The sequence below is a fragment of the Myotis myotis genome, unplaced genomic scaffold, assembly GCF_014108235.1.
Source record: "Myotis myotis isolate mMyoMyo1 unplaced genomic scaffold, mMyoMyo1.p scaffold_m19_p_20, whole genome shotgun sequence".
Classification (NCBI taxonomy): domain Eukaryota; kingdom Metazoa; phylum Chordata; class Mammalia; order Chiroptera; family Vespertilionidae; genus Myotis; species Myotis myotis.
In genome coordinates, this window is record NW_023416325.1 from 16,345,947 (window position 1) to 16,372,727 (window position 26,781).

The 26,781-nt window shown below is 39.8% G+C and overlaps 2 protein-coding genes across 4 annotated transcripts in view; one reads left to right on the plus strand and one right to left on the minus strand.

The window, feature by feature from the left end:
* Positions 1-26,781, minus strand: part of NAA25 (N-alpha-acetyltransferase 25, NatB auxiliary subunit) — a 115,025-nt gene that overhangs the window by 43,209 nt on the left and 45,035 nt on the right. For 2 of the 3 annotated variants that reach the window (XM_036354353.1, XM_036354354.1), the window contains exons 19-23: positions 24,991-25,114; positions 23,831-23,896; positions 22,598-22,695; positions 21,470-21,580; positions 19,015-19,161 (exon numbers count right to left, since the gene is read on the minus strand). In XM_036354353.1, coding sequence (XP_036210246.1) covers positions 19,015-19,161; positions 21,470-21,580; positions 22,598-22,695; positions 23,831-23,896; positions 24,991-25,114 — 546 coding nt within the window. Of the gene's footprint in view, positions 1-12,947; positions 15,369-19,014; positions 19,162-21,469; positions 21,581-22,597; positions 22,696-23,830; positions 23,897-24,990; positions 25,115-26,781 lie in introns of those variants that run through there. The other variant, XM_036354356.1, reaches the window with a different exon arrangement.
* On the plus strand, positions 1,428-8,701 carry ERP29 (endoplasmic reticulum protein 29). Its single transcript, XM_036354359.1, has 3 exons — positions 1,428-1,639; positions 6,692-6,830; positions 7,915-8,701. The coding sequence occupies exons 1-3, from the start codon at positions 1,496-1,498 to the stop codon at positions 8,415-8,417; spliced, it is 786 nt and encodes a 261-aa protein (XP_036210252.1). The 5' UTR covers positions 1,428-1,495; the 3' UTR covers positions 8,418-8,701.

Consider the following 26,781-nt stretch of genomic DNA (forward strand, 5'->3'; position numbering starts at 1 on the left):
CGCCAATCACACATGTGTGTTTTGATCTGTCATTGATGATTGTGAATTTGGTTGACACTTGTATTATAGAGAAAAGTTGAATAGTGATATTAAAATATTTCTTCTAATTTTCTTTCAATGTGCACAAATTTGTGCACCAGGCCACTAGTATAGGATATACATATTAAACACACACACACACACACACACACACACACACACACACACACACAAACGTTGATGGCTCCAAATCTTTAACTTAATAAGACCCTCTACAACAGGGGTCCTCAAACTAGGGCCCGTGGGCCACATGCAAATACAAATATTGTATTTGTTCCCGTTTTGTTTTACTTTAAAATAAGATATGTGCAGTGTGCATAGGAATTTGTTCATAGTTTTTTTTTAAACTATAGTCCGGCCCTCCAACGGCCTGAGGGACAGTGAACTAACTGGCCCCCTGTTTAAAAAGTTTGAGGACCCCTGCTCTACAACGTGCCCTTTCACTATCAGGCTTTTCCCCTTGCTAGAAATATCCTTTGGTGTTTGCCTTGTAAATGCCTCCTTTCAAGATCCATCTTAAAAGTCATTTCCTGCCTTTAACTTTCCCTGACATCCCAGAACAGGACTGACTGAATCTGCATACGTATTTTCACAAGACTGTGTCACAGTCGTATTATCTACCAATGACATCGTACGTGTCACATTATGCCGCTGTCTCCTCCCCCCACACGGACTTCCTTCGGGACAGCGCTGTCTCGGCCGTCTCTGTATTCCCACAGGCAAACAGGACCCGGTGTAAACCCACCACACCCTGAACACAAGCTGCCCTATAGAATTGTTTGGGGCCTCCATGGGTGGGGTACTCGGCTTCCAATAAGGCCTGGCGCCTCAGGGTAGGCCCGACTGCCAGACTGGGCGGAGGGCAGGCGTGACCCGGATGAAGAGCCAAGTCCGGCGACCAAGTCGGGCCGCCAAGGGAGGCGGCCGAGGATGACTGAGGGGAACACTGCGCCGACTGAGGGTAGTAACTCAAGTCGGAGTGACTGACAGACTAACCGAGGGTAGGAGTCAATCCCAGCCGCCTGCCTGATGGGTCGAAGGCAGGAAAAAATAGGGCTGTGGCGTCGTCCACTTCAGAGACAAGGAAAGACAGCGAACCAAGAGCTGCAAAGACGCCGAAACACGCGCCTCAGCCTCTCCTCACGCGGAGGAGGACGGGAAAAGGGATGGCCAGTTGCGCGCCTCAGCGCGTGCGCGTGCGCGTGCCCCTCAGTCCCTCCCTCCCTCCCTTCCTTGCTCCACCCCACACGTCGCTCCTCCCTCTCATCCTAGGAAGGCGTGAGCCTCGCTGAGTGCGCGCGCACACGGCAGCCCTCTTTCCCCGCCCCTCACGTGGCCCCTCCCTCTCGTCCTAGGCGGGCGTGAGCCTCCGGGGCGGGGCCTCCTGGTCACGTGCTCCCGCTCTGCGCTTTCTCCGCTACAGCCTTACTAGCTCCCACTGCCAGAACCCGGCGTGATGGCTGCCGCTGTATCCCGCGCCTCTTCCCTCTCCCCGCTGTTTCCCTTTTTCTTGTTCCTCCAGCTTCTCTCCGCTCCGCAGGGCAGCAGCGGCCTGCACACCAAGGGAGCCCTTCCCCTGGATACAGTCACTTTCTACAAGGTAACGGGGGTGGAGGACATCGCGCCCAGGGGAGCGCGCAAGGGACAGAGGGCTGGCTAGAGGTGGTCTGCAACTACGGTCTTCGGGGCTCCCCACCATCCTATCGGGCTGGTGGACTCTGGGCCGACGCCTTAGCATGACCATGGGGTCTGCAAGCTCCAGGGCCCCTGCGCACCCTCGCCTTAGCAGTATTTTTACTTCCCCTTTTGTGAAAGATGCACCTCAGGGAACTGGGTGCCGCTTTCCTTCACCTATCGGGAGGGGGCGGTGTCAGGCGACATCCAATCCTGGAGTCCCAAGTGGGAGACCCGGGCGGTGCCAGGCGGACGCCACAGCTCAGGCTGTGGTTGGGCGGCGAGGTAGAAACCAGTCATGTTAGCTTGCATTTCTGCGCCCCTCTTCCCTTGGCGTGGATTGCAGCCAGCTTTGCAATATGCAAATAATGTCCAGAGAGCCTGCGTCTCCTTAGAAAGTGCAAGCGTTAAGAATAAGCTTCGGTTCTACCACCCTACAGGAAATATTGGGCCTGGGGACAAGGATCAAGGCATAGAAGGATTGCCACTACCCCCACACCCAAGTTTTCAGAATTTGGGGTTCTGGCCTGGATAAATGGCCGTTGGAAACGTTGAAGGCTGAATGCAGCCTCAACCCCTCCTCTTTCACCTGTCTTCACCCACTGGCAACCTTCAAATTTGCTTACAAGATGGGCAAACTAAGGGTTTGAGAGAAAGAGAGCCCGTTGTTTTCTTAATATGTACCCATTGCTGGGGAAGTGAAACCTACAAGTGGAGTTCAGAGTCCATCTCAAGTGCCTGAACCCTTCCTATTTTCAGAAGGGTTTCTTGTCGTGGGTTTGGCACGTGTGGCCCATTCAAGGCAGTTTCAAGAATTTAAAAGTGTAGGTATGGCTGATGGGTGGTCACCCCACAACACCCTATGCTTTGGGGGCATTTATTGGCAAAGTGACACCTCTACCCCCAAACATGGGACTGGGAAAACATCACAGACCAAGTGTGACTTAGAGGGAGGCTTTGCACTGTAAAGTTAACAGTATTTCCTAATCAGTTGATGCCTCACCATCTTTACTGCCACCACCCTGGTCAATGCTATCATTACAAGAGCCTCCTCTCAGTCCAAGCTGCTTCTCTCTCCTTTAATCTCCTAACCATTCTTTTTGTCCCCTCTGCTCCAGCCACACATTTTTTGCTGTTTAAATATTCCTAGCTCATTACTGCATTAGGGCCTTTGCACTTGTGACTACAACATTCTTTGAAGGCTGGTTGCTTCTCATTAGGCTTAGGTTAAATATTATCTTCTTTATTTTTTTATTGATTTCAGAGAGGAAGAGAGGAGATAGAAACATCAATGATGTGAGAGAATCATTGACAGGTTGCCTCTTGCACGCCCCCAACTGGGGATCGAGCCCTCAACCCGGGCCTGAGTCCTTGGCTGGAATTGAACCGGGAACCCTTCAGTCCGCAAGCCGATGCTCTACTGAACTAAACCGGCTAGGGCAAATATTACGTTCTTAAAGTCCTTCCTTGATTTCCCCATCCCCTAGCCTGAAGTGCCGGTCACATTACCCGGTTTGATTTCTGTGTAGAGCTCACTCATCACCAATTTTTTTTTGTCTCTTTTATCATTTCCCTCACTAGAATATTGTATGCTTGGGAAGAACTACCTTGCCTATTGGTTCATTGATCACCTGCACAACCTAGCAGGTTACATGTCACGTAGAAGATGTTCAGCAATAATCTATTGAATGAATAAATGTTTTATCTGGTCCCTTTCTAAATCTCACTCTTTTCATTATTATTGAACAAAAGGGGGGCTTCCTAATGTTATGTCCAGGGCCTTGGCCCATACTCTGCCTTTAAGTGATTTCCAGTGTCTTTGTTTCTTGCCCTTTGCCATCAAGAGTGATGAGACCGTCCTTTTTCTTTTTCTTTTTTTAATTGTTTTTAAATATATTTTTATTGATCTCAGAGAGGGAGAGGGAGAAATAGAAACAGCAATGGTGAGAGAGAATCATGGATCGGCTGCCTCCTGCATGCCCCACAATGGGGATGGAGCCTGCAACCTGGGCATGTGCCTGGCCAGGAATTGAACCGTGACCTCTTGGTTCATAGGTCAGTGTTCAACCCCTGAGCCATGCTGGCCAGATGCCTGTCCTTTTTCTCTACTGTCCATTTTCTTGTTTACTTAAAACAGTGCCTGACACATGATAGACCAGCCGTGGGCAAACTACAGCCCGCGGGCCGGATCCGGCCCGTTTGAAATGAATAAAACTAAAAAAAAAAAAGACCGTACCCTTTTATGTAATGATGTTTACTTTGAATTTATATTAGTTCACACAAACACTCCATCCATGCTTTTGTTCCGGCCCTCCGGTCCAGTTTAAGAACTCATTGTGGCCCTCGAGTCAAAAAGTTTGCCCACCCCTGTGATAGACTCTCAGTACCATTTTATTCAATGAATGAATGAATGAATGAATTCATGTATACACTGAAGAAGTTGCCTAAATCTAAGTTATGGTGGAGCCAATTCCTCAAGGATAAAGAAAAGAGAGAGAGACCTAAAGCAATTAAGAGGTACAGACTGGGTCAAAAAAATAAAGAAAAAATTTACTGTGCAAATGCTTGCCATTCAAAACCATTCTATCAGAAGGTGTAAGTAGATGGAGGCCTCTCAATTCTCTTTAAACATTAGAGCACTGTGTTAATTTATTCCATATTAATAATATTGTTATTGTTATTCCATAATACAAATGTAGGCCCCTTTCAGATAGAGATCATGTGTTGTGCTTTTTAAATTGTTTTCCCACTGAACATGTAGCATCTGCTACCAAAGTCTGTCCTAGTTTTGTTCATTTAGCACATATTTTCAGATCATCTGCTACATACAGGTACTGTTGGGCAATAGGGATACAGCAGAAAACAGGTCAGACAAGGTCCTTATTCTCATAAGTGTATATTCTAGTGGAGAGGACAGATAGACAAGCAAATAAGGATTTCAGAGTGATTAAATGCAGCAAAGAAAGTAGAGCAGGGTAAGAGAGTGTGGTATGAGTGGAGGAGGCCTCCATTAGGAGGGGATATGTGAACTGAACTTTGAATGATAGATAACCATGGAAAGAACTAGGGAAAGGGCAATCCAGCCAGAGACAGAAAATGAAAAGGCCCTAAGTGGGAATGAGTTTGGTGTATTGAATTGAAATAAGGCTAGCTGGGCCAGAGGGATGTGATCTGATTTACATTTTAAGTCTTCCTTGCTTTTAGGCCTCCAGAGCTCAGAATTTTGGGGGTCAGTGACCACTTAAAGATGACCTGTTCTGGTGGCTTCTCCCTCTTCCCTTGTACCCCTAGGCAGTGTGAAATTTTTTTAAAACCCTAAAACAGACACCAACACACAATAAAAAACAAGGACTAACAAAAACTGGAATGATGTCAGCTTGACCTAACTAGGACAGTAATTGCCTGTGATGAAATACTGACTGGAAATGATCACTTTGATTAGAAAAAAAATTTGTTGGAGAAAGAAAAGGCACTATTACTGATCAAAGACAATTTGTTAGATCAAATCTATGCATTGGAAGAAACCATCAAAAAAAGTCCTTGGGCTCTGACCGGTTTGGCTCAGTGGATAGAGCGTCAGCCTGTGGACTGAAGGGTCCCAGGTTCGATTCCGGTCAAGGGCATGTACCTTGGTTGCGGGCACATCCCCACTAGGAGGTGTGCAGGAGGCAGCTGATCGATGTTTCTCTCTCATTGATGTTTCTAACTCTCTATCCCTCTCTCTTAGAAATCAATAAAAATAAATATATTTAAAAAAAAAAAAGTCCTTGGGATCCCTCCATATGTCAAATGTAGAATTAACACATGACCCCTCAGTTCCACTCCTAGGTATATACCCCAAAGAAATGAAGACAAGTATAAAAACAAAAATTTGTACATGAATGTTCCTAACAGATATTCACAAATACCCAAAAAGGTTGAAACATCCCAAATGTCCATCAACTGATGAATGGCTAAGCAAATTGGTCTATTTATACAACAGAATATTTATTTGGCCACAAAAATAAATGAAATATTAATGCATGCTACAGCATGGATGGACTTTGAAAACATGCTAAGTGAAAGAGGGAAGTCACAAAAGGCCACATATTGTATAATTCCATCAGAGTAGACAAATCCATAGAGACAAAGTAGATTAGTGGATGATAGGGATTGGGGGAAAGGAGGACTGGGGAATGGCTGCTTAATGGGTACACGGTTCCTTTTCAGGTTGAAAATGTTCTGGAACTAGGTATTAGTGATGATCGCACATTGTTGTGGGATTGTTTTGTTGTTGTTTTTTTGTTTGTTTGTTTTTGCGTAGTCGGCAGGATTGCACAATGGTGTTAATGTACTAAAAATCCCACTGAATTTTACAATATCCCAGTAAAGCGAATTTTACAATTAAAAATCTTAGCCCTGCCAGTTTAGTACCTAGAGATCCAATCAGAGGGAACTGTGGTCTAGGGAAGGGATATTGTCCCCACCCTGGACTCTCAGCAACTTCTCTTGAGCCCTGAAATTGCAGAGTTCAAACTGTGGGTGCCCTAGCCTAAGTGCCCTCCATGGTGCCAACTCCTTTATAGATGGTTAGTTGGCTTTTTTTTTTTGGTCAGATTTTTTGGTTGAATGTTTCCTGAGAAATCCACCTCCCTGGGATGACAGACATGACAGGGGCTAAAGTATTGTGTGCTAAGGGTATCCTTGGCCTTACCAAAGGGCCACTGGAGGAGAAGGTCTTAGTACCTCTATAGCTTTGCTTTTTCTAGACAGGGTTGTATTTGTCTTCGATTTGTGTGAATAAGCATCTAATGGGGTACCCAGCATATAAATTGTTAAATGAATCAATAGGTGAATGAATGAATATTAGTAATTGAGATCTTGTCCCCTTTGTGGGCTTGGTTTCCACTCTGTTTCTTAACCAGGGTTCCGTTGGGAAAGGCAATTAGCCCCAACAATTCCTGGAACCCCCTACCCACTCAATTCTATATACCTTCAGGTCATTCCCAAAAGCAAGTTCGTCTTGGTGAAGTTCGACACCCAGTACCCCTACGGTGAGAAGCAGGATGAGTTCAAGCGTCTGGCTGAAAATTCAGCCTCCAGTGATGATCTCTTGGTGGCAGAGGTGGGAATTTCAGGTATGAACAAGTCCAGGCGACTGGGAAGGGCAAAGGGGGAGGAAGCTAAGAATTATTTCCCTACTTGTAGAGGGAATACCCAGCACCTTTCTGTCTGAGTCACACACTAAGTAAAAATGGGGTCATGACCTCTCAAGAAATCATGGCAGGCTTCTCTTGAGCAGATTCTGTGACCACAAAACCTCTGCTCAGCCTCATGGGTGCCTGAGGGAAGGGAATCCACCATTCTTCACCCTCCAACCTCCACTGACATTAAATTTACTATGAGAACTTGGAGCTCTTGCAGGGGACTGTGGTCAGAGGGGGTACCATGCCTCCTAAGGGACAGCATAGTCCATTCTTCCATCCTCATTTCAGCTCTTTTGTACCAGAACTATTGAGTTTTGGCTTCAGCTCAAATCCACCAGAGTTGCCACTAAACCAAGGGCAGCTGTCAACCACAGTGACAGCTTTGATAATAATAGTGGCCACCAATTAGCAGTTTACAGTCTGTAAAGATATATAGACGTTGCATTTTAAAGCTTCTCTTGAATCCCAACTTGAAAAGCAAGACATATTTTCTACCTGTTATACTGAAGCTCCAGGCTGTGGGGGAGGAAGTGGCTCATCCAGAACTCAACCTAAGTATTTATTCCCAAATGCAGTGGGTTCTTCCCTCTCTGTTTCCTCCCAGCTGGAATGCCTCAGCCCCCACTAAGCTCACACCTCCGTTTTATTTTCATCATGGCACTAATCATTTTATGTACATTTGTTTAACATCTTTCTTCTCACTCTTAGAAAAATATGAGCTCCTTGAGGTCAGAGAGCTTTATACTCTTAATCACAACTAGATATCCAGCATTTAGAACAGTACCTGGCACACAGTGGGCATCTCAAATACTCAGTAGCAGCATTTTCAGATGAGGAAAATGCAGTCCAGAGAAGTTAAATGTGGCTTGACTCATGCCACATGGCTAGGAAGTAGCAAGGAGGAATTCAGACACAATCAACATGCTTCTTCCTCTCAGCTCGGATAGGCCTCATAACAGTCTTCTGCCCCGCTTTCCTCATGGTCTTGCTCCTGATATCTGGTTTCTGTTCACAGATTATGGTGACAAGCTGAATATGGAGCTAAGTGAGAAATACAAGCTGGACAAAGATAACTACCCAGTCTTCTACCTCTTCCGGGATGGGGACTTTGAGAACCCAATCCTATACAATGGGGTGGTTAAGGTTGGAGCCATCCAGCGCTGGCTAAAGGGGCAAGGGATCTACCTAGGTATGCCTGGTTGCCTACCTACATACGATGCTCTTGCTGGAGAGTTCATCAGGGCCTCTGGCATGGAGGCCCGCCAGGCCCTCTTGAAACGAGGGCAGGACAACCTGGCAAATGTGAAGGAGACTGAGAAGAAGTGGGCCGAGCAGTACCTGAAGATCATGGGGAAGGTCTTAGACCAAGGTGAGGACTTCCCAGCATCAGAGATGACGCGGATCACCAAGCTGATTGAGAAGAACAAGATGAGCGACGGGAAGAAGGAGGAACTCCAGAAGAGCTTAAACATCTTGACTGCCTTCCAGAAGAAGGAGGCCGAGAAGGAAGAGCTGTAAAAAGGGACTCCAGGGTTTTCCAGAGTTTGGTGTGGGTGGGGAGAGTTTCCTGCTGGCTGTGAGACCTTTCTGAGATGTAAGAAATCTGAGCATGCCCAGACATTGATGCTGATATGACTATGCTTGGGACATCTCTATAGTTAGTCCAGGTACAGCTAGAACACTTACTCAAATGGCTTATGAATTTCCTCAGAAGGAACTGGTGCTATAAAGAATGTACTGCCCACATTCTTGAACGGTGTAATTCTAATCCAATTAAAGTTTCCATGTTTTGGTTAAGTGGACCTTAAGCCATTCAGTTTCTTTCACAAATGATACTTTGGACCATGACCTGCTTTCCCCTTTGACTTTATTTTTTAATCCAAGTTGGTATGGATTCCACTACCAGGGTAACAGACTATCCTGGTAACACTGTAGAAGCTGGTCTGTCCCAGTTCAAAGCCTGTCTAGATTACTTTCCTCTAGTTTTCAGACTCAAGGGGACTGGTTCTAGGTGGTAAATTGTGTTGTCCACATTTTCTTGTCTCTAAAACTGAATGGCAACATTAATAAACCTCAGTGTAATTATTTCCCATACTTCATAAGATATGTGTAGGAAATTCTTAGTTTTGCTGATATAATCTGATAGAGGTTTTTTTCCTGGTTCGATTTTAGACAGCTAAATAATACGATTCAGTCCAATGTGGGAGTTTAAAAGGAAAAGGGGTTGTTTGCCACCTAAGTTACTTTCTCACTCTCAGTTACTCGGTATATACCAACTTTTTTAAAAAGCAGAGGGAGCCCTGGCCAGTCACTCAGCTGGTTAGAGTGTCCCAATATGCCAAGGTTGTGGATTTGATCCCTGGTCAGGGCACATACAAGAATCTACCAAAGAATGCATAAATAAGTGGAACAACAAATCTATGTACCTCTCTTTCAAATCAAAAATTTTTTTAAAACAGGGAGGAGCATTATTCTAACTTTGAAATTTGTTCTCTGGATGAGTAGTATCTGCAGTGGTAAACTTCATAACCTCCTCATTTTTATATTTACTGTTTGAAAATTAGCAGAATACAGCTCCTGAAATTGCACCCAAATAAATTTAAGCTGAACAAAGTAGGCAAATAAAATTGTTCCTTCATTTTAGCCACATTGGTATTTAAACTCACTGGAAACAAAAAATGCAGGAAAACCTGTGTGTTGAAGTTGATGGAACAAAAACAGTTGTGGTAGTTTAGGCTAACAACTCCATTAAGTAAAAGATGCTCAACCTAAATGCCTGCCCATAGCCAGCATAGATACTCTCAACATTGACAAAAGAATTTTCAGTATTTCCCTTCCTTCAATTCTAAATGAAAACTTTGGATGTTTTCGGATGCTTCTCACTGGTAAACTTACTTTAGCTTATTCTAATTTCTTTTTTAATCTACCTAAAACAGTCGTTCCCAAAGAACTAAGTACTCACTGTCTTATGGAAGTAAGAGTACGACAAATGACTGGTAGGGAAAGAACTCTAAAACTAAAGTTTTCCAACATCCCTGAATGTGGTTTCATCTCAATGTGAGAGGAATAAAGGTGGCAACACATCCAGGGTACTTCATTGGATGGGTCCCATGGATATCATTATAAGCCATGAGTTGAAGCAACATGGACTGTTGGACAGGACTAGACTATCATATATCAGAGGCTCTTTGTATCAAATCTTTTTCACTAAAGATGGGCTGTTTCTAGCTTAGAATTTGAACTGATTTGCATATGCCACATAAAATCCAATCTTCCCTGGTACTTCCTTCTACTTAGCATTTAATTAAATAATATGGATTCCTTCCTTTTACTTCTTAGCATCTCATTAAATAATGTGGCTCAAATGCTGCTCATCTTAATGAAGGCTATGGACTGGTTTCCCAGAATCAAGCAAGTATATATAACTTTTAGGGAATTCCCAGATTACCTGAAGCAAATGAGACCTTGAACCCAACACGAACAATCCCATCCTAGAGAACTTGCAAGTTATCTCAATTATTGCTAAGAATATTTTAAATTTACAAATAGTACTTGGCATTTGATGCCACAAAACACTGCATTAGAATCATATTAGGAAAGATTGGTTATTCAGTAGAGAACTAAGACAGAATGGGAATTTGAACATGGCCATCAAGACTAAGAATGTGAGATGGTGTGTGTGTGTTGAGAGAGTGAGTGTATGTGTCTGGATTTTAGCTAATTTCATCCAAGCTTCAGATTTTGAATCTTATTCAACCCTTACCCCACTGGGTGGTCTTAAGTAGTAATCTCATATGCAATAACTACTTCTCTCATTATACCTTACCTGGGACCCACTTTAACTAGGATATGTGGAAGCTGGAAGTTACAAAAAAGCTGTGTTCCTGAAGCATAAACTCCTAAAGTACGTTAGACATCCCACAAATAATTTTTCTAAGTATTTGGCTCACAGTTGCTTACCTCCACTTGTATGACATACTGGTACATGTCTGCACTAAACAGTGATAGCATCTAAAAAACAGGGAACATAAAAAAATATAACCCTGAGCCCACCTTTTGGGAAAAGTTAAAAATGGCATTGAAGTATATCCAAGTCCTCACCTTTTGCTAAAGGAAAATAACAGTGGGATGGAAGCAGGCAAAAACTGACTTCTCATGCCGAACCGGTTTGGCTCAGTGGATAGAGCGCTGGCCTGCGGACTCGGGTCCCAGGTTCGATTCCGGTCAGGGGCATGTACCTTGGTTGCGGGCACATCCCCACTGGGGGGCGTGCAGGAGGCAGCTGATCGATCTCTCTCACTGATGTTTCTGGCTCTCTATCCCTCTCCCTTCTTCTCTGTAAAAAAATCAATAAAATATATTAAAAAAAAAACAAAAACCTGACTTCTCAGTGCTCAAATAAGAGCACTTAATAATCACAGAACAGACAAAAAGGAAACCTGAGGAAAAACAAACAGCTCATTTCCACTGTGTCAGTGCGGCAGAATAAACAAGGTCTTCACCTGTGTATTCACGTCCTCTTGGATGTCATGTCATCAACGTGTCTGCAAGCCTCCAGTTAACTTCCCACCAAATTTGGAATCACATTCCTTCCCCTGGCCTCAAAGTCCTTATTGCTCTGATCCCCACGCTACTCAAACCCTACCTCTCTCTTTCCATTAAGTCCCAGCTACTTGAGCCCTTTTTTTTCCCAGTCACTGGAACATGCTTAGCTGTTTGCTGCCTTGGGGCCTTTGCACTTGCATTCCTTTTTCCATGGCTGACTCTTCCTCATTCAAATCAGATGGTGGCACTCAAAGCATCCTCTCAGACCCAGTTTATCACATACCCTGATTTATTTTATTAAACAGAACTTAATTATAAGCTAATATTTCTTGTTACTTTTCCCACTTTAGCCACTAACTAGGATATACGGCAGTGATGGCGAACCTTTTGAGCTCGGCGTGTCAGCATTTTGAAAAACCCTAACTTACCTCTGGTGCCATGTCACATATAGACATTTTTTGATATTTGCAACCATAGTAAAACAAAGATTTATATTTTTGATATTTATTTAAATATTTAAATGCCATTTAACAAATAAAAATCAACCAAAAAGATGAGTTCGCGTGTCACCTTTGACACGCATGTCATAGGTTCGCCATCACTGATATACGGTCTCACTATTATATCAGCAGAGCCTAAAATGGAATGTAGCATGTAGTAAAATAAGTGCTCAATATACATATATTGAATTATTGAATGCTAGCATGCAACGCACTACTTTTAAAGAAAGACTAATGGCCTTGGAAAATAAATTTTAAATTCACAAATATTACAGTTTTGCTGAGGAACGTAACACTAAGTACAAAATTGAGGTGAATTAATACCATTTAAAAGGTAGACAAAAATAATAAAAGGTAGCTTCTAGGAATCTGAACAAAAATGAACGAGGCAGAAATGCCAACTTAAAGTTGTTTATATAAATTAACCCATCCAGTTTAAAGTAGTTTTCCTATGCTTAATTCTGAAAAAGGAAGAATATACTTCCCATTTTAATAAATCACATCAAATAAGTAGGAAGTTTCAATAACAAGGCCATAGATACATTGAAACCCCTTTTTATATTAAAAGTTAAAATGAAAGACAAATTCAGATTGAACATTGTGATTGCAAAATATAATGCAATTTGAACAATTAAAATTATGAAAATATACAAAATTGATGGGCAACACAGCTAGGCATTTGTACATTTTTCATTGTTTGGAGAACACTAAAAATTTATCTACCTTTAATCCACATCAGATAAATGATTTAAACCAAATGTTTGCTTTGGAGAGTTTTAACTTAGGATTCTCAGTAGTATAAAAAGCAGTAATTTTTCAGTCTGTAAACAGTAGTCGTGTTTTTCTCCTTTCCTTTTTTAAATAGCAATTTACCACACAAAAACAAAACAAAAACCCATACAAACCAAAAAACAGCAGCAGCAGCAGCAGCAGCAGTGGGTTATTTAAGAATTCTCTTCAAATACCAATGACATACGATTGCTGGAGAGGTTGCTTTTTACTCATGTAAGAATATATATATATATATATATATTTAACTGTACACAATTTATAGTGCATGACAGTTTCCAAAAGAACAGATTAATAAAAGATATTGGCCATTTCTGCATAATTTCATTCTTTTTACAATTTTCTCAAAACGCAAGAGGTTGGCTCTAATTGAAATGCTACGTTTAGTAGGAAAATCAAGTAACAAAGGAAATATAACCTCGACTTAACATTGCCCCTAAAACACACCGTTTGAGTTTTTAGTAGAGGTCCCAAGCAAGAGACTAGTTAGGTAGACACTGGAGTCACACACTGTCCCTGAGGACCAAGGCCAGCCCACTGAACACACACATGCTAGATTGATCAAGGTCAGTTGAAGACGTTTCAAAGAGCATTTCTACTTTTATGTACAGTATTTTTGGATATTCAAAGAAACATCATTTCAAAAACACATGCCATACACACATACCCCCCTATACACACATAAAATTCCATCTAAACAGGCCATTGTTTTATGAAATTATGATATGTCATTAAATTACATTTGGAATCAATATTTTCAATTCATCTTGTTGATCAGTTCTTCCTTTGGGGATGAGGTGTGACAGCTGTGGCTACCAACTGACATCAAAAACAGTATTTTCAAATTACTTGATGGACTAAGATTTCCAACAAGTCTTATTTTAAACGAGTAATGTAGTAATGCAGTAATTTTCTTAAAAATTTCCTTTGGGTTTAAACAGTTATTAATCACCCTATCAAACTGTAAGTCTAAGAAAGTCAAGATGAGGAGACAAAATACAATTGTGTTGCATACAGAGACTTTCCAAGCTCTCACTCAGTTGCTTTTGGAAGAAAAAAGTATCACATTTCACAGAAGTGAGTTGAAAAGGACATTTAAGGTCTTCAAGACCAATCCTCCACCAGGTGCTTGAATTTCCTCATCAAATTCATTTCTTTGCTCTTACAAAATTACTAACTTTAACAGTATTTAGGTAACAACAACCAAAAACAGAAGCACAGATTCAAATACAAAAAAAGTTACCAAAGGAATTACATAAACTGTATAACATTTTCAAGAGCAATGTTTATCTTTTCTGTCAGACCTAGTTCAGAAGCTGTCGTCTTCAGGAGCTCCAGGTGAACAACGCGTACGCCATCCTGGTGTAATTCTCAAGTTTGTAGTAAACTGAACCTCCAAACCAATGAGAAACATTTCCTTTGCCAACCTAAAACTTAAAGCCTAAGTTAAGTCCATAATATACATTCCTTCCTTCCTTCTCAAACCCCCCACTTAAAAAAACAACACTAAAGTCTTATATCTTTATTTTCAAGCATATATATGGTGTATATATGTGTATATATGTATATACACCATATATATGCTTGAAAATATACATATATATGTAAAAACATATACATATACATATATATATATATATATCTCACAAAACCAATGACATTGGTATTACACTTGCCTGCATAAATTATGTACACTTCTCTTCTTTAAAAGTGATTCCCATCTTTCCCAAAGAGATAAAAGACAAGCTAGTCCTCAGCAGGCTTATGAGTGGTCTGCATTGCTTTCCCCTCCAAACAGCTGCAAGGTAACAGAAGCCTTAGAAGCCTATCTGCAATCTAACTCTCACCCGAGCCAGGATGGGGATGCCTTGACTAACAGGACTATTCAGCCAGAAAATGAGCACCTGTAGTTGTCTGAGTGGTGCCCTTCAGTGGCAGGTGCTTATGCCAAATTTCATCTGAGGCCCTTTGGGTACCTGCCTTGGGTTCTGCAGGAGCCAAGCAGCTGAAGAAGCCTCAAAACCAAACTGCTAATGTGGAAAGAGGGCCTGCTCCCAGTATGGTCCCCCTATACTTCTCCTTTCTGCTTCTTAAGGGCTCAAAGACCAGACCAAAATGTCCACTGCTGTAATGGCAGGGTCATTTAGCTGCTCTGACATCGACGCTTTATGCTTAATTTCTATCACTGCTTTTATAGGACCCTCCTCCACCAGATGTTTCTGGTGAGAGAAGGGCAGAAGAAAAGTGGGGTTCTCTTGTGGCTGCCATATGCATATGAACATGTATAAAAAAGTGGTCAAACCCAGATGAGGGTCCCGCTTCCAATATATGTACAATAATTTAATCAGTTGTATACATTTAATACCTAAAAAATTAATTCACGATCAAAGTCCTTCATGCATTTTATGAGGAAGTTCTGGATTCAAATGATGGTCAACCATAAAGATTTTTGCCTGGGAAGATGATAGCATTTTCTGCCATAGCATCATCAGTGCCTATGGTTCACACTTCCTTAAATTTTTAGTTTCTTTGTGGTCTCAAGTCTTTTTTTCAGCAGCTCCCCAATTTCCAGAAGTGAGTGCAGATAACTGCTTTGCACCTTCCCTTGCACAGTCTTTGAAAACTTTCTCTCTTCCTAAAAAGGAGACAAGAATTAGTGGTCCTGCTCAGAAAGCATTCCCCCAGATAACAGCTCCTCAGCTATAAATTAAAATTACCATTACCTTTGTCTGACTGCAAACTCCATCAGAATAGTGTCATTTTCAATTTCATAAAATGCAAAGGCTAAAGCTCATTACAGATGTATATTTTTCCATCTGATTTTTCACTGAGACATTCTTTATTTCAAGTAGCCTTTGTCATTAGTTATATGAAGTCAAAAAAACGGACATTTCTAATGAGAAGCTTCCATCAACAAAAGTAGAAAATTGTTACTAGTTTGGACACAAAATCACTATTTTGTTATGAGATATATATACAAGGTGTAAAAAGTGAGATTTCTGATTATTAATTTCATCAGAAAAATGTAGAAATTTTATTATTATTATTATTATTATTATTTTAATCCTAACCCGAGGACATGCTTAGAGAGAAGAAGAGAGGGAGAGGAAGAGAGGGAGAGTTATGCTTATGTAAATACAGGCATCAAGTTTAACAGTATCATCATTTTTAGTTATAATCAACAAGTCTCTCTCCATATTGAAAAGTCCCTGGGTTCTAGGGGCCAAATAACTAAAAAATGAGCAAAGCTTTTCTCAGCCTACTCAGATGTGTGGGTTAAATATTTGCTGCTCATTTGACTTGTGGTAGAGAATATAAAAAACAAAGGGGATGGAGTATTCAAACACAGAAAGGAGGTTGACTAAGAACTGGTTAGGTTTACATGAAATTGGCAGTGTTCCAAAGCCTAGAAGAAACCAGGGAAGCACATCTTATGACCCAACAATCTACTATTTGAGATTTAATCTACCTCAGAAACACAAATGCGCATAAGAAAGTATGTACAAATATACACTGAGTGGCCAGATTATTATGACCACCTGACGTTTGTAGGCAAATTAGCTATAATTTCGTGCTGAAGTTGCTAGAGGGCCAGACCATTATAAATAGGGAAGCAGGTTGTTTACCATGACAGAAGTGATTTTTTTCTGAAGATATGGGTAAACAACGCAATTTAACAGCCTTTGAACGTGGGATATATTTGAATGTGAGTGGCTAGATTATTATGACCACCCCATCAGTACTTCGTTGGGCCACCTTTTGCCTTCAATACTGCAACGATTCTTCTTGGCACTGACTCCACGAGATGTTGAAAGGTGATGCGAGGAATCTGACACCATGCCTGATGAATAGCACTGTCCAGTTCTGTGGGATTTGATGGTTGTGGAACCAGCTGCCTGATGGCTCTTTTAACTTCATCCCACAAATGCTCAACTGGATTGAGATCTGGTGATTGTGGGGGCCACCTAACAAGGTAAAGTCTCCCTCGTGTTCTTGAAACGACTCCTGCACAATACGAGCACCGTGGCATGGCGCATTGTCTTGTTGGAAGAAGCCATCTCCATTGGGATACGCCATCAACACGATAGGATGAACTTGATCAGCAACGATACTTAGGTATGTTGTGCTATTCAGACATTGTTCCACACGAACCAAAGGGCCTAAATCATGCCCCAAACCATAACACTACCCCCACCAGCTTGAAGGGTTGTACTCATGCATGTGGGTTGCATGCTTTCATGCTGTTTCGGCCAAATTCTCCCCTGCCATCTGCATGATGCAACTGGAAACGTGATTCATCGGAACACATGACTTTTTTCCAATGTTCGATTGTCCAATCCTTGTGTTCCTGTGCGAATTGGAGACATTTTATCTTGGTAACTGCAGACAGCAAAGATGTTTGAACAGGCCTTCGGCTTCCATATCCCATACGATGCAGTGTATGGCTAATTTGCCTACAAACGTCAGGTGGTCATAATAATCTGTACACTCATAATAATATATATCCCACGTTCAAAGGCTGTTAAATCGGGTTGTTTACCCATATCTTCAGGAAAAAAAAATCACTTCTACTGTCATGGTAAACAACCTGCTTCCCTATTTATAATGGTCTGGCCCTCTAGCAACTTCAGTGTAAAATTATAGCTAATTTGCCTACAATTGTCAGGTGGTCATAATAATCTGGCCACTCAGTGTATTTCATTCAGTACTGTATGTAAAAGTCAATTATAGAAATAAGCTGAAATAGCCAGTAGCTGTGGTGCATTCATATTTTGAATACTAAACAGCTGTTTAGAACAAGATTGGCCTATATGCATTAGCCTGAACAGATCTCATGAATATAAGATTAAATGAAAAAAAGCCCAGCTTCAGAATAAAATAGAGTACCATTTATTTTGAAAACCTAACAGATAGTAGAGTACCTTATAAGTTTATATTAAAACCAAATGGTTTTAAAATGATACATATAATACTGTGTATTTTCTCTATGAATATAAATGAAAGAAGAAGAAAAAAAGACGATCTTGGAACGTAACCAGTTTCAGTGGATACCCCTAGGAAGGAGGAAAGGGGACCAGGACTGGCAGTGGTAGTCCATAGGACTTCTAGATAATGTTTCTAGTTTAGAAAGGAAGTTGGGGGGAGGGGGGGAGGAAAGAAGTAACCTAAAGGAAACTGAAGATTTTTTTTTTTTAAACTCAAAAGACAAGTACCCAACACTATATGGATCCTATATTTGGTGGCTGGTGCTGCTCAGTAATGTAGAATAATTTTAACAAAAGTAAGTAATAAAAGGTCATTGTTGTTTTATTTAATCCTCACTATAATCCTAAAAAGTAGGTATTAATATGATTTCCATTTTATAAAGAAATTGAACCCTAGCCAGTTTGGCTCAGTGGATAGAGCACCAGCCTGCGGACTGAAGGGTCCCGGGTTCGATTCCAGCCAAGGGCATGAGCCTGGGTTGCGGGCTCGATCCCCAGTGTGGGATGTGCAGGAGGCAGCCAATTGATGATTTTCTCCCATCATAGATGTTTCTATCTCTCTCCCCACTCTCTCCCTTTCTCTCTGAAATAAAAATATACTTTAAATAAAATAAATAAAAATCTCAAAGATACCCAGCAAAGCCCAACAATATAAAGCAATGTGACATTTATTCAAGTGTGCAATCTTTTAAGACTTTTTTGTTTTTTTAAGAGGTATGATAATTTTGAGTTTTTGTTTTTCTACATTATTCAGAAAAGGGGATGTGAGTTTCAAATAAAGAATGACTTTGGATTTGGTCTAAAAAGTAAAAAATTAAACAGTTCCAAATCTGTAACTACAAATTTCCAGATTTCCTTATATGAAAAGTGTACCAAAAGGACAGCAAGTGTCTCTCTTCTCTCAAGTAGGAGATAGGAGGCAAGAATCTTATCTGGGGTGTACCTACTTCTTTAGATTCACTCGGTTCCCAAGTGCCTGGAAGTCTTAAAGTCTAACGGCAGATATAAATGTGTCATAGAAACACAGAACAGGGAGAGGTGGGAATGGTTCTGGATAGTGGGACTGGGACTGATTGGAGGCTGGGGACTGGGGGACAAGGGGGTTGGAAATAAAGAAGGGGAAATGCACCACCCACACTCCCACCTCCACCGATACAACAAACTACTACTGCAGTCACCTTCTAATCAGAATTCCTGTAAGGAGAGAATGATGAATTGAAAATTAACATGTCCTTATGATAGAGAACATTTCAATATTTCTTTATAACTTATTGCTGATTGCCTACATTCTCTTACCAATGAGAGAGAAGTGTCTTCTAAAATAAGTTCTTCAAGTTTAAGTGCAATTAGATGTGTTTCAAGCCCTTTAATATGATCCACAACATTGGAAATTAAAGTCTGAAGCCCAGTAACATAGTCTTGAAAACTGGTAAAGACAGGTGGCTGAAAAAATCATTTTTAAAAAATTGAAAGATTATCAAACATATTCCTTATACTTACATCATTTAAGCTATACTAATTTCATACTATAGCATTACTTAATGCTATTAACAATAATAGTGATGGATACAGTTTTGATATTAACATAGTCTTGAAACCCATAGCATATTTAATTGCCACCAAATAATGCTAACTCGGCAACAATGACATAAGCATTCTTTAAAAATGAGATTTTAATTCACCCTGGTGAACTAGAGATGAAATTCCAATAGAAAAATATCTTGGCCACTGCTCAACTTTGAATTGAGAATCTCCTGGAACACTAAAGGAGATGAGAGGACCCCAAGACTTTATTTCTTCTCTTTTATGTCTTTGAGATTTCCTCTAATAGAAAAATGATGGGAGACTACAGTCAAGAAAATTCTGCCCTAGCTGGTTTGGCTCAGTGGATAGAGCATCGGCCTGCGGACTGAAGGGTCCTGGGTTCGACCCGGTCAAGGGCACATGCCTGGGTGGTGCGCTAAATCCCTAATAAGGGGCATGCAGGAGGCAGCCGATCAATGATTCTCTCTCATCATTGATGTTTCTCTCTCTCCCTCTCCCTTCCTCTCTGAAATGAATAAAAAAATATATATTTTTTAAAAAGACCAATGACAAACTGGAAGAAACGGAATCATCTATGATAAAGGATTAATAACACTATTATATTATTAAGAGTCCAACAGGTCAGACCATATCAAAAGGTAAAATATTACTCGCCGAAACCGGTTTGGCTCAGTGGATAGAGCGTCGGCCTGCGGACTGAAGGGTCCCAGGTTCGATTCCGGTCAAGGGCATGTACCTGGGTTGCGGGCACATCCCCAGTAGGAGATGTGCAGGAGGCAGCTGATCGATGTTTCTCTCTCATCGATGTTTAAACTCTCTATCCCTCGCCCTTCCTCTCTGTAAAAAATCAATAAAATATATTTAAAAAAAAAATATATATTACTACCACAATAGGAAACTTGGGCAACGACAGAACAAAAAATATAGCAAAGAAATCCCAGCAATACATCATACAATTTAAAACACAGATAAATGCAAGAAAGCTAGCCAATCAAGTAATAAACCAGCTTTTCACTCAAGAAGCAGTCTTTGAAGGTTCAACATCAATAGAAATTTTTAAATGCAAATTAGAAAAAAAGGAATAGTAATGTTTGCCTATCACAGTGATGGTGAACCTTTTGAGCTTGGCGTGTCAGCATTTTGAAAAACCCTAACTTAACTCTGGTGCCGTGTCACATATAGACTTTTTTTATACTTTCAACCATAGTAAAACAAAGATTAATATTTTTGATATTTTATATATTTAAATGCCATTTAACAAAGAAAAATCAACCAAAAAAATGAGTTCGTGTGTCACCTCTGACACGTGTCATAGGTTCACCATCACTGGCCTATCAGATGGGTAAGGGTACAGATACACTCAACACTGTTGTGAAATGTAAAAATGTACATACATAGTAACTTTAGATCTACGAGATATCGTAAGAAAATATTATAAATTAATCTTTGTGTATATGTCCATATTTTAATAAAAGCATAATTTATAATATTTAAAAATGAGAACCAACCAAATATTCACCAATGGGAATAAGTTATGGTGGTGTATTAATATAACAGGATAGTATATAACCATTAAAGGTAATGAGATACATATATATTAACTGAAATGAGATGTCAGTAAATGTCATTAAATAAAAAACAAAAACAAACCAATAGTTGCAAAACCTACAGAGCACGATTCTGGTTTGTTTGCAGTGGCTGTCGCTGCTTGGTGGGAATATGGATGATCTTCACTTTATTTACACCGTTAGGTTATTTAGATGATCATAAAAATAGGAAAGTTATTTTTATTTTCGGAATTAGAAAAGCAACAACTACAAACCCCACAAAATCCAAATACCAAAAAGCTACTTAACAAGTTCTAGGACTGTAGGCCTCCATTAACACAGAGAGTAACAGAGCAACTCTGATCTACCCTTCCAGACTTTGTACTCATAACTGTTAAATTATCTTAAACACAGTGAATGAAGGGGCAAGGGAGATGAGAGAGCAAAACAAAACAAATGTGCAAACTGTTAAAGTGGTGAGACTAGGTAAGGCTATTTAGGTGTCATTGTACTATTATTTCAATGTTCCTGTAGGTGTATAATTTTTTTTAAAGTTGGGGAAAGAAAATAAATGCATATAGGACCCTAAGGTCTCACAACATGCAGGAAAACAAAAAGCAGCATGCACCCAGATTATTACTTGTATTTTCTGTTATTACCATGATGATGCTGGTTTCTTTTTTCTTCTTTTTCTTTTTCTGTAAATTTAATTTGTATGGTCGCAGGACACTCTCACAGTAACTGGACACCCACAGAATAATAGAAATAGTCTGAAAGAGGAAAAATTACAAATTCATGAATAACGATTACACTCACGATATCAATCAGGAACAGTTAAATGTAATGGATTAAACAAATAAATTGACAGTTGTTCTAAGCAAATCCCTTCAATTTCTCCTCCAACTCTCCATTCTCTAATTTCAATGTTCACCACATTATCCAGGCCTTCATCATCTCTGGCTTAAATACAGCTTTATCCTTTCTTCAGGCTCCACTTGATCCTATTTCCTTTCTCTTGCCTATTGGAAGTGAGAATCTATTAACATCCTTTTCACTCAAGTGAGAAGTCCAAATTCCTAAACATGGAATCCAAAGGTTCTTTACAATATGTCTCTTTCCACCCACCTCTTCAGCCAAGTAAGATACTACCTTACCTGCAAACCTTAACTTAAATACATATGGAGAATCTCCCCAGTTGGTCAGCACACATCCTGTTTGTTAGATGTTTGTATGTCTTCTTCTATACTATAGTGCACACATGTACATATACACGCAATTTTATTCATTCATTCAGTCAGTGTATTATAGGCACTTATAATGTGCCAGTCACCAGACAGAGAATACTACCCTCAGAAAGTTTACAGACTAGCAGGAGAAGAAAAGAAAAAAAAAATGCCACAGAAATTACAGAAAAGATGTTATCAGTGTTTGTGATACATCCTCCTCTCAGCTAAAAGGAGGAGAGTTTTGATATACCAGCTCCTGGATCATCCTTCATAATGCAGAATCTCAGTAATTAGAGAACAGCCCGACAAATAAAAGAAGCTGGAGGAATTAATTTAAACTACATAATAGCTGAGTCAACAAGGAAAATGAACAGAAAAGAACTAGATTTGGAGTGCATCAGAAATCTTTCAAGATGAGTCCATTGTTTTTCAATTAACAAAAGGCAGGGGTGAGGGATTAAATTATAGGTCTAGGGTGCCTATTATCTGTTCATTTTTGAAAAATTAATCCGTCAGACAATAGAGAACAATCTAGTTTTTTAGGAAAAAAACGAAACATACCTCAACAAAGAAGACTAGATTTTCTAAAAGAGTAGGGTGTGTTTTCAAGTTACCATCTTTAATTTCTAATAGATCACCTTTACATTTACTGAAGACATCTAAAAACAGAAAAATATTTCATGGTTTTATTCAGTCCTTGTTTCATGTTATTCTTAGGAACACAATGTACAATCTACTACAGAATAAACAAATATTAAAGCTTAATCAAGAAAGCCTCCCATCCACACACAATAAACCAAATACCAAAGAATATCTATGTTAAGCTCTTTTAAAAGCCACATGACTATTGCTCTATTGTCTTTAAAATATAAAAGGTGGCTTTATAAATTACATATTCTAGTGTCTGAGCCTTTTCACAAATAGGCCATTGGCACAATAAAATTAAGATTCCCAGTGAATAATTTAGAAGAACTTGTGCCATTAAGGGCATGGTAGAGATGCACCTTCATAACAAATACCACATTTAATTCTTATAATCTTGATCATCTTTTAATTCTCATTCTTCATTTGGGCAATAAAATTAAAAACTGTTTAGAATCCTGAGGAGAAAGTCCCTTATAGATTCAAAATGCTTATGTATATCCTTTTACCAAATAATCCCACTTCTAGGAATTTAATCACAAGAAAATACTCAATAAGTATCTAAACACTTGTGTTTCAAGATGTTCATTTCAGCATTGTTATATATATGCTGTTTATAAATACTGCTACAAATAACTCAAGTGTATATTATGTATTCGATGGAGGGAAGCATAAACAAATTTGGTACAATGATTTAAAAAAAAAACCGTGGAATATTATGCAGTCATTAAAATGAATGGAGTGTACATGTAACTGAAATGGTAAGATATCCAAGATAATAGCAAATTATAGTCAGAAAAGCATACGTTATACCTTTTCATATGTTAAAGACAATTACTACTATGTATTTCCATATACACATGTATGGGCAGTTTGGGTGGTTTCTAGGCATACAGACTTCAAAGTGTCAACAGTTCTTACTCTGAGGGAATGGGGCTGGCAACAGGGGAAGGACCATACATAGCTGTGTACTATTTATATAATAGGTATCTCTATGGCTTTTGTAATAAAACCTTTTAAAGTTAAAAGCACATCTTAAACATATCAAAAGTATGCATTACTTTCAAATCCTCTTGCAAGTTCTAACTTAAAAAAAATGAGCTATTATCAGACAATCAGATACAAAAGGGGACACACAGTAAGTATGCTTACCTTTTAACTGTTCTAGTAAAGACTTAAGAATATTCTCTACTCGCTCCTGGATCTCTACTGTATCCTCTAAAATTGAAAAACAATGAAAAACATTCATTTTTTTTTTTTCCGCAAGCTCAATACCTGCAAGCCACATGTAGGCAAAGACATTCTTTTCTCTTAAGAGACAGAGAGACAGAGACAAATGAAAGGAAAAGAAAAGAAAAACTGAGAAAAGATAAAGGAAAAGACTTCTAGTCTAGGAGGACTAGAAATCTATGTGTTTCAAATACTCCAAATGACAGGACAGGAAGTACAAACCTTATGATTCAGAAGGGAAAAAAAACACCACAGCCTATAGAATATTTGTGATTCTCACTTGTTTTAGAGCTTAGAAAGAAACTTTTCTCCACAAAGTTGAAAATTTCTTTTTTTTTTTTAAAGAATAGTTTATTGCGCAGCCGGCAACCTATGAACCAGGAGGTCACGGTTCCATTCCCAGTCAAGGGCACATGCCCAGGTTGCAAGCTTGATCCCCAGTGTAGGTTATGCGGGGAGGCAGCCAGATCAATGATTCTCTCTCACCACTGATGTATCTATTTCTCTCCCTTCCTCTCTGAAATCATTTTATTTATACACACACACACACACACACACACACACACATATACAATAATTTATCCATTTTTAAGGAGAAAAGGGAGAGGGAGAAAGAGAAACACCAATGTGAGAATGCAACATTGATCAGTTGTCTCTTGTACGCCCCCACCAGGGATTGAGCCCACACCCGGGGATATGCCCATGATTGGGAATCTAATAGGTAACCTCCTAGTGCACAGGATGATGCCCAACCAACTAAACCACACCAGTGAGGGCTAAGGGCCTCATTTTTAAATAAAGAATTCAATCTGAAATCTAAAAACAGTGTAACAAATCAAGAATTTATTCAGCTTTTGAACTTAATAAGATTTCAAATATGGAAAGGACTTAAACTTCTAAAATATTACTTTATAACCTTTGAATGTACTTCCCTGTAAGCCAGAAATTTCCAGAACAGCTTCCAGTTTCCATCTCCTTTAAATTTTTCCAAATAGTGAGTTATAGATATTCTGTCGTATTTACTAAGTGCAATGTTGCAATGACAAAGACCCATAAATAGACTCATGCAAACATACACTTACCTAAACCATTGGTATCCAGCTCATAAATATCACAAACAAGATAAAAAGAACTGGTCTGACACTGAGAACAGCCAGAATTAAGGAATCCACCCATTCTGGTAGGCACAGGACCAAGGAAAGGATACTGAAAAAAAAGGAATAAAGTGATGTTCTTTAAATTCATATAAAATAAGAAATGGCTGTAACTAATGGATAAAAATCTATCTTAGTGATTAAGTTACAAACCACTGATCAGCAAACTATAGTACCCTCCCCCCCCCCCGGCCTCTTTATCCACAGGGAATACATTCCAAGACCCCAGTGGATGCCTGATACTATCAAACCCTGTATATACTATTTTTTTCCTATACATACATACCTATGATAAAGTTTAATTATAAGTCAGACAAGAGATTAATAACTAAAATAAAATAGAAAAATTATAACAATATAACATAATGAAAGTTAAGTGAATGTGGTCACTTGTTTTAAGGAACTCCTTGCTTAAGTCTTAGTATAAGATCAGTGCTTTTGGGAGCAACACATTGCCAGCAATCAAAACATGTATTTTGCATTAAAAAAAAAAAACACACACACAAAAAAACATGTATTTTGCTTATGTCTTCCACCCATAAATTTAAGCCCTTTCTACCTTAACTAAGCACTTACCACACACTGTGGACATAACTTTTGCAATTTGAGGTGCAACAGAAAAATACCACAAATTTCTTTTTTTTTCTTCACAATTTTATGGATGGAATATTGGTTCTTACTGTAGATCTTAGCAACCTCAGCATAAGACTTTTTTTCTTTCCTTATTAAATTGTGAACTTTTATCTTTTCACTTAAAAGGAAGCACTTTATGGCTTCTTTTTGGCATTTCCAAATTGCCAGCATCACTACTCTGTGCTTTGGGACTATTAAGTAAAATAAGGGTGACTTAAAAACAAGCAGTGCAGCCAAAACCGGTTTGGCTCAGTGGATAGAGCGTCGGCCTGCGGAATGGAAGGTCCCAGGTTCGATTCCGGTCAAGGGCATGTACCTGGGTTGCGGGCACATCCCCAGTAGGAGATGTGCAGGAGGCAGCTGATCGCTGTTTCTCTCTCATCGATGTTTCTAACTCTCTATCTCTCTCCCTTCCTTTCTGTAAAAAATCAATAAAATACATTAAAACAAACAAAAACAAAAAACAGAAAAAACAAGCAGTGCAATACCCTGATAACCAAGGCAGCTACTAAGTGACTAAAGGGCAGGTAGTGTATACAGTGTGGAAATGCTGGACAAAGGGATGATTCACATTCCAGGTAGGATGGAGCGGGATGGAGCTGGACAGTGTGAGTGTGCTTCTCAAAACAGCAAGCAATTTAAAATTTATAAGCTGTTTATTTCTAGAAATTTCCAGACTGTGTTTGACTGCAGGTAACCAACCATACCTGTGGAAAGCATAACCAGGAGTAAAAGGGGACTGTGATAACAACTACATCATTATAGAGAAAATAGATAGCTATTAAAAATGTGTCATCACACTGCCCGGCTGGCGTGGCTCAGTGGTTGAATGTCAACCTATGAACCAGAAGGTCAGGGTTCGATTCCCAGTCAGGGCACATGCCCGGATTGCAGGCTTGATCCCCAGTAGGGGTCGTGCAGGAGGCAGCCAATCCATGATTCTCTCTCATCATTGATGTTTCTCTCTCCCTCTCCCTCTCCCTTCCTCTCTGAAATCAATAAAAATATATTTTTAAAAAATTTACCATCACAGTCCTGGCCAGTGTGGCCCAGTGTGGCTCAGTTGGTTGGAGCATTGTCCCATAC

Excerpts from the sequence above, each read along its gene's own strand:
- ERP29 (XM_036354359.1), top strand. The coding sequence starts at position 1,496 with ATGGCTGCCGCTGTATCCCGCGCCTCTTCCCTCTCCCCGCTGTTTCCC. Across the intron at positions 1,640-6,691 it reads ATACAGTCACTTTCTACAAG|GTCATTCCCAAAAGCAAGTT; the intron begins GTAACGGGGGTG and ends ATATACCTTCAG. Across the intron at positions 6,831-7,914 it reads GGCAGAGGTGGGAATTTCAG|ATTATGGTGACAAGCTGAAT; the intron begins GTATGAACAAGT and ends TTCTGTTCACAG.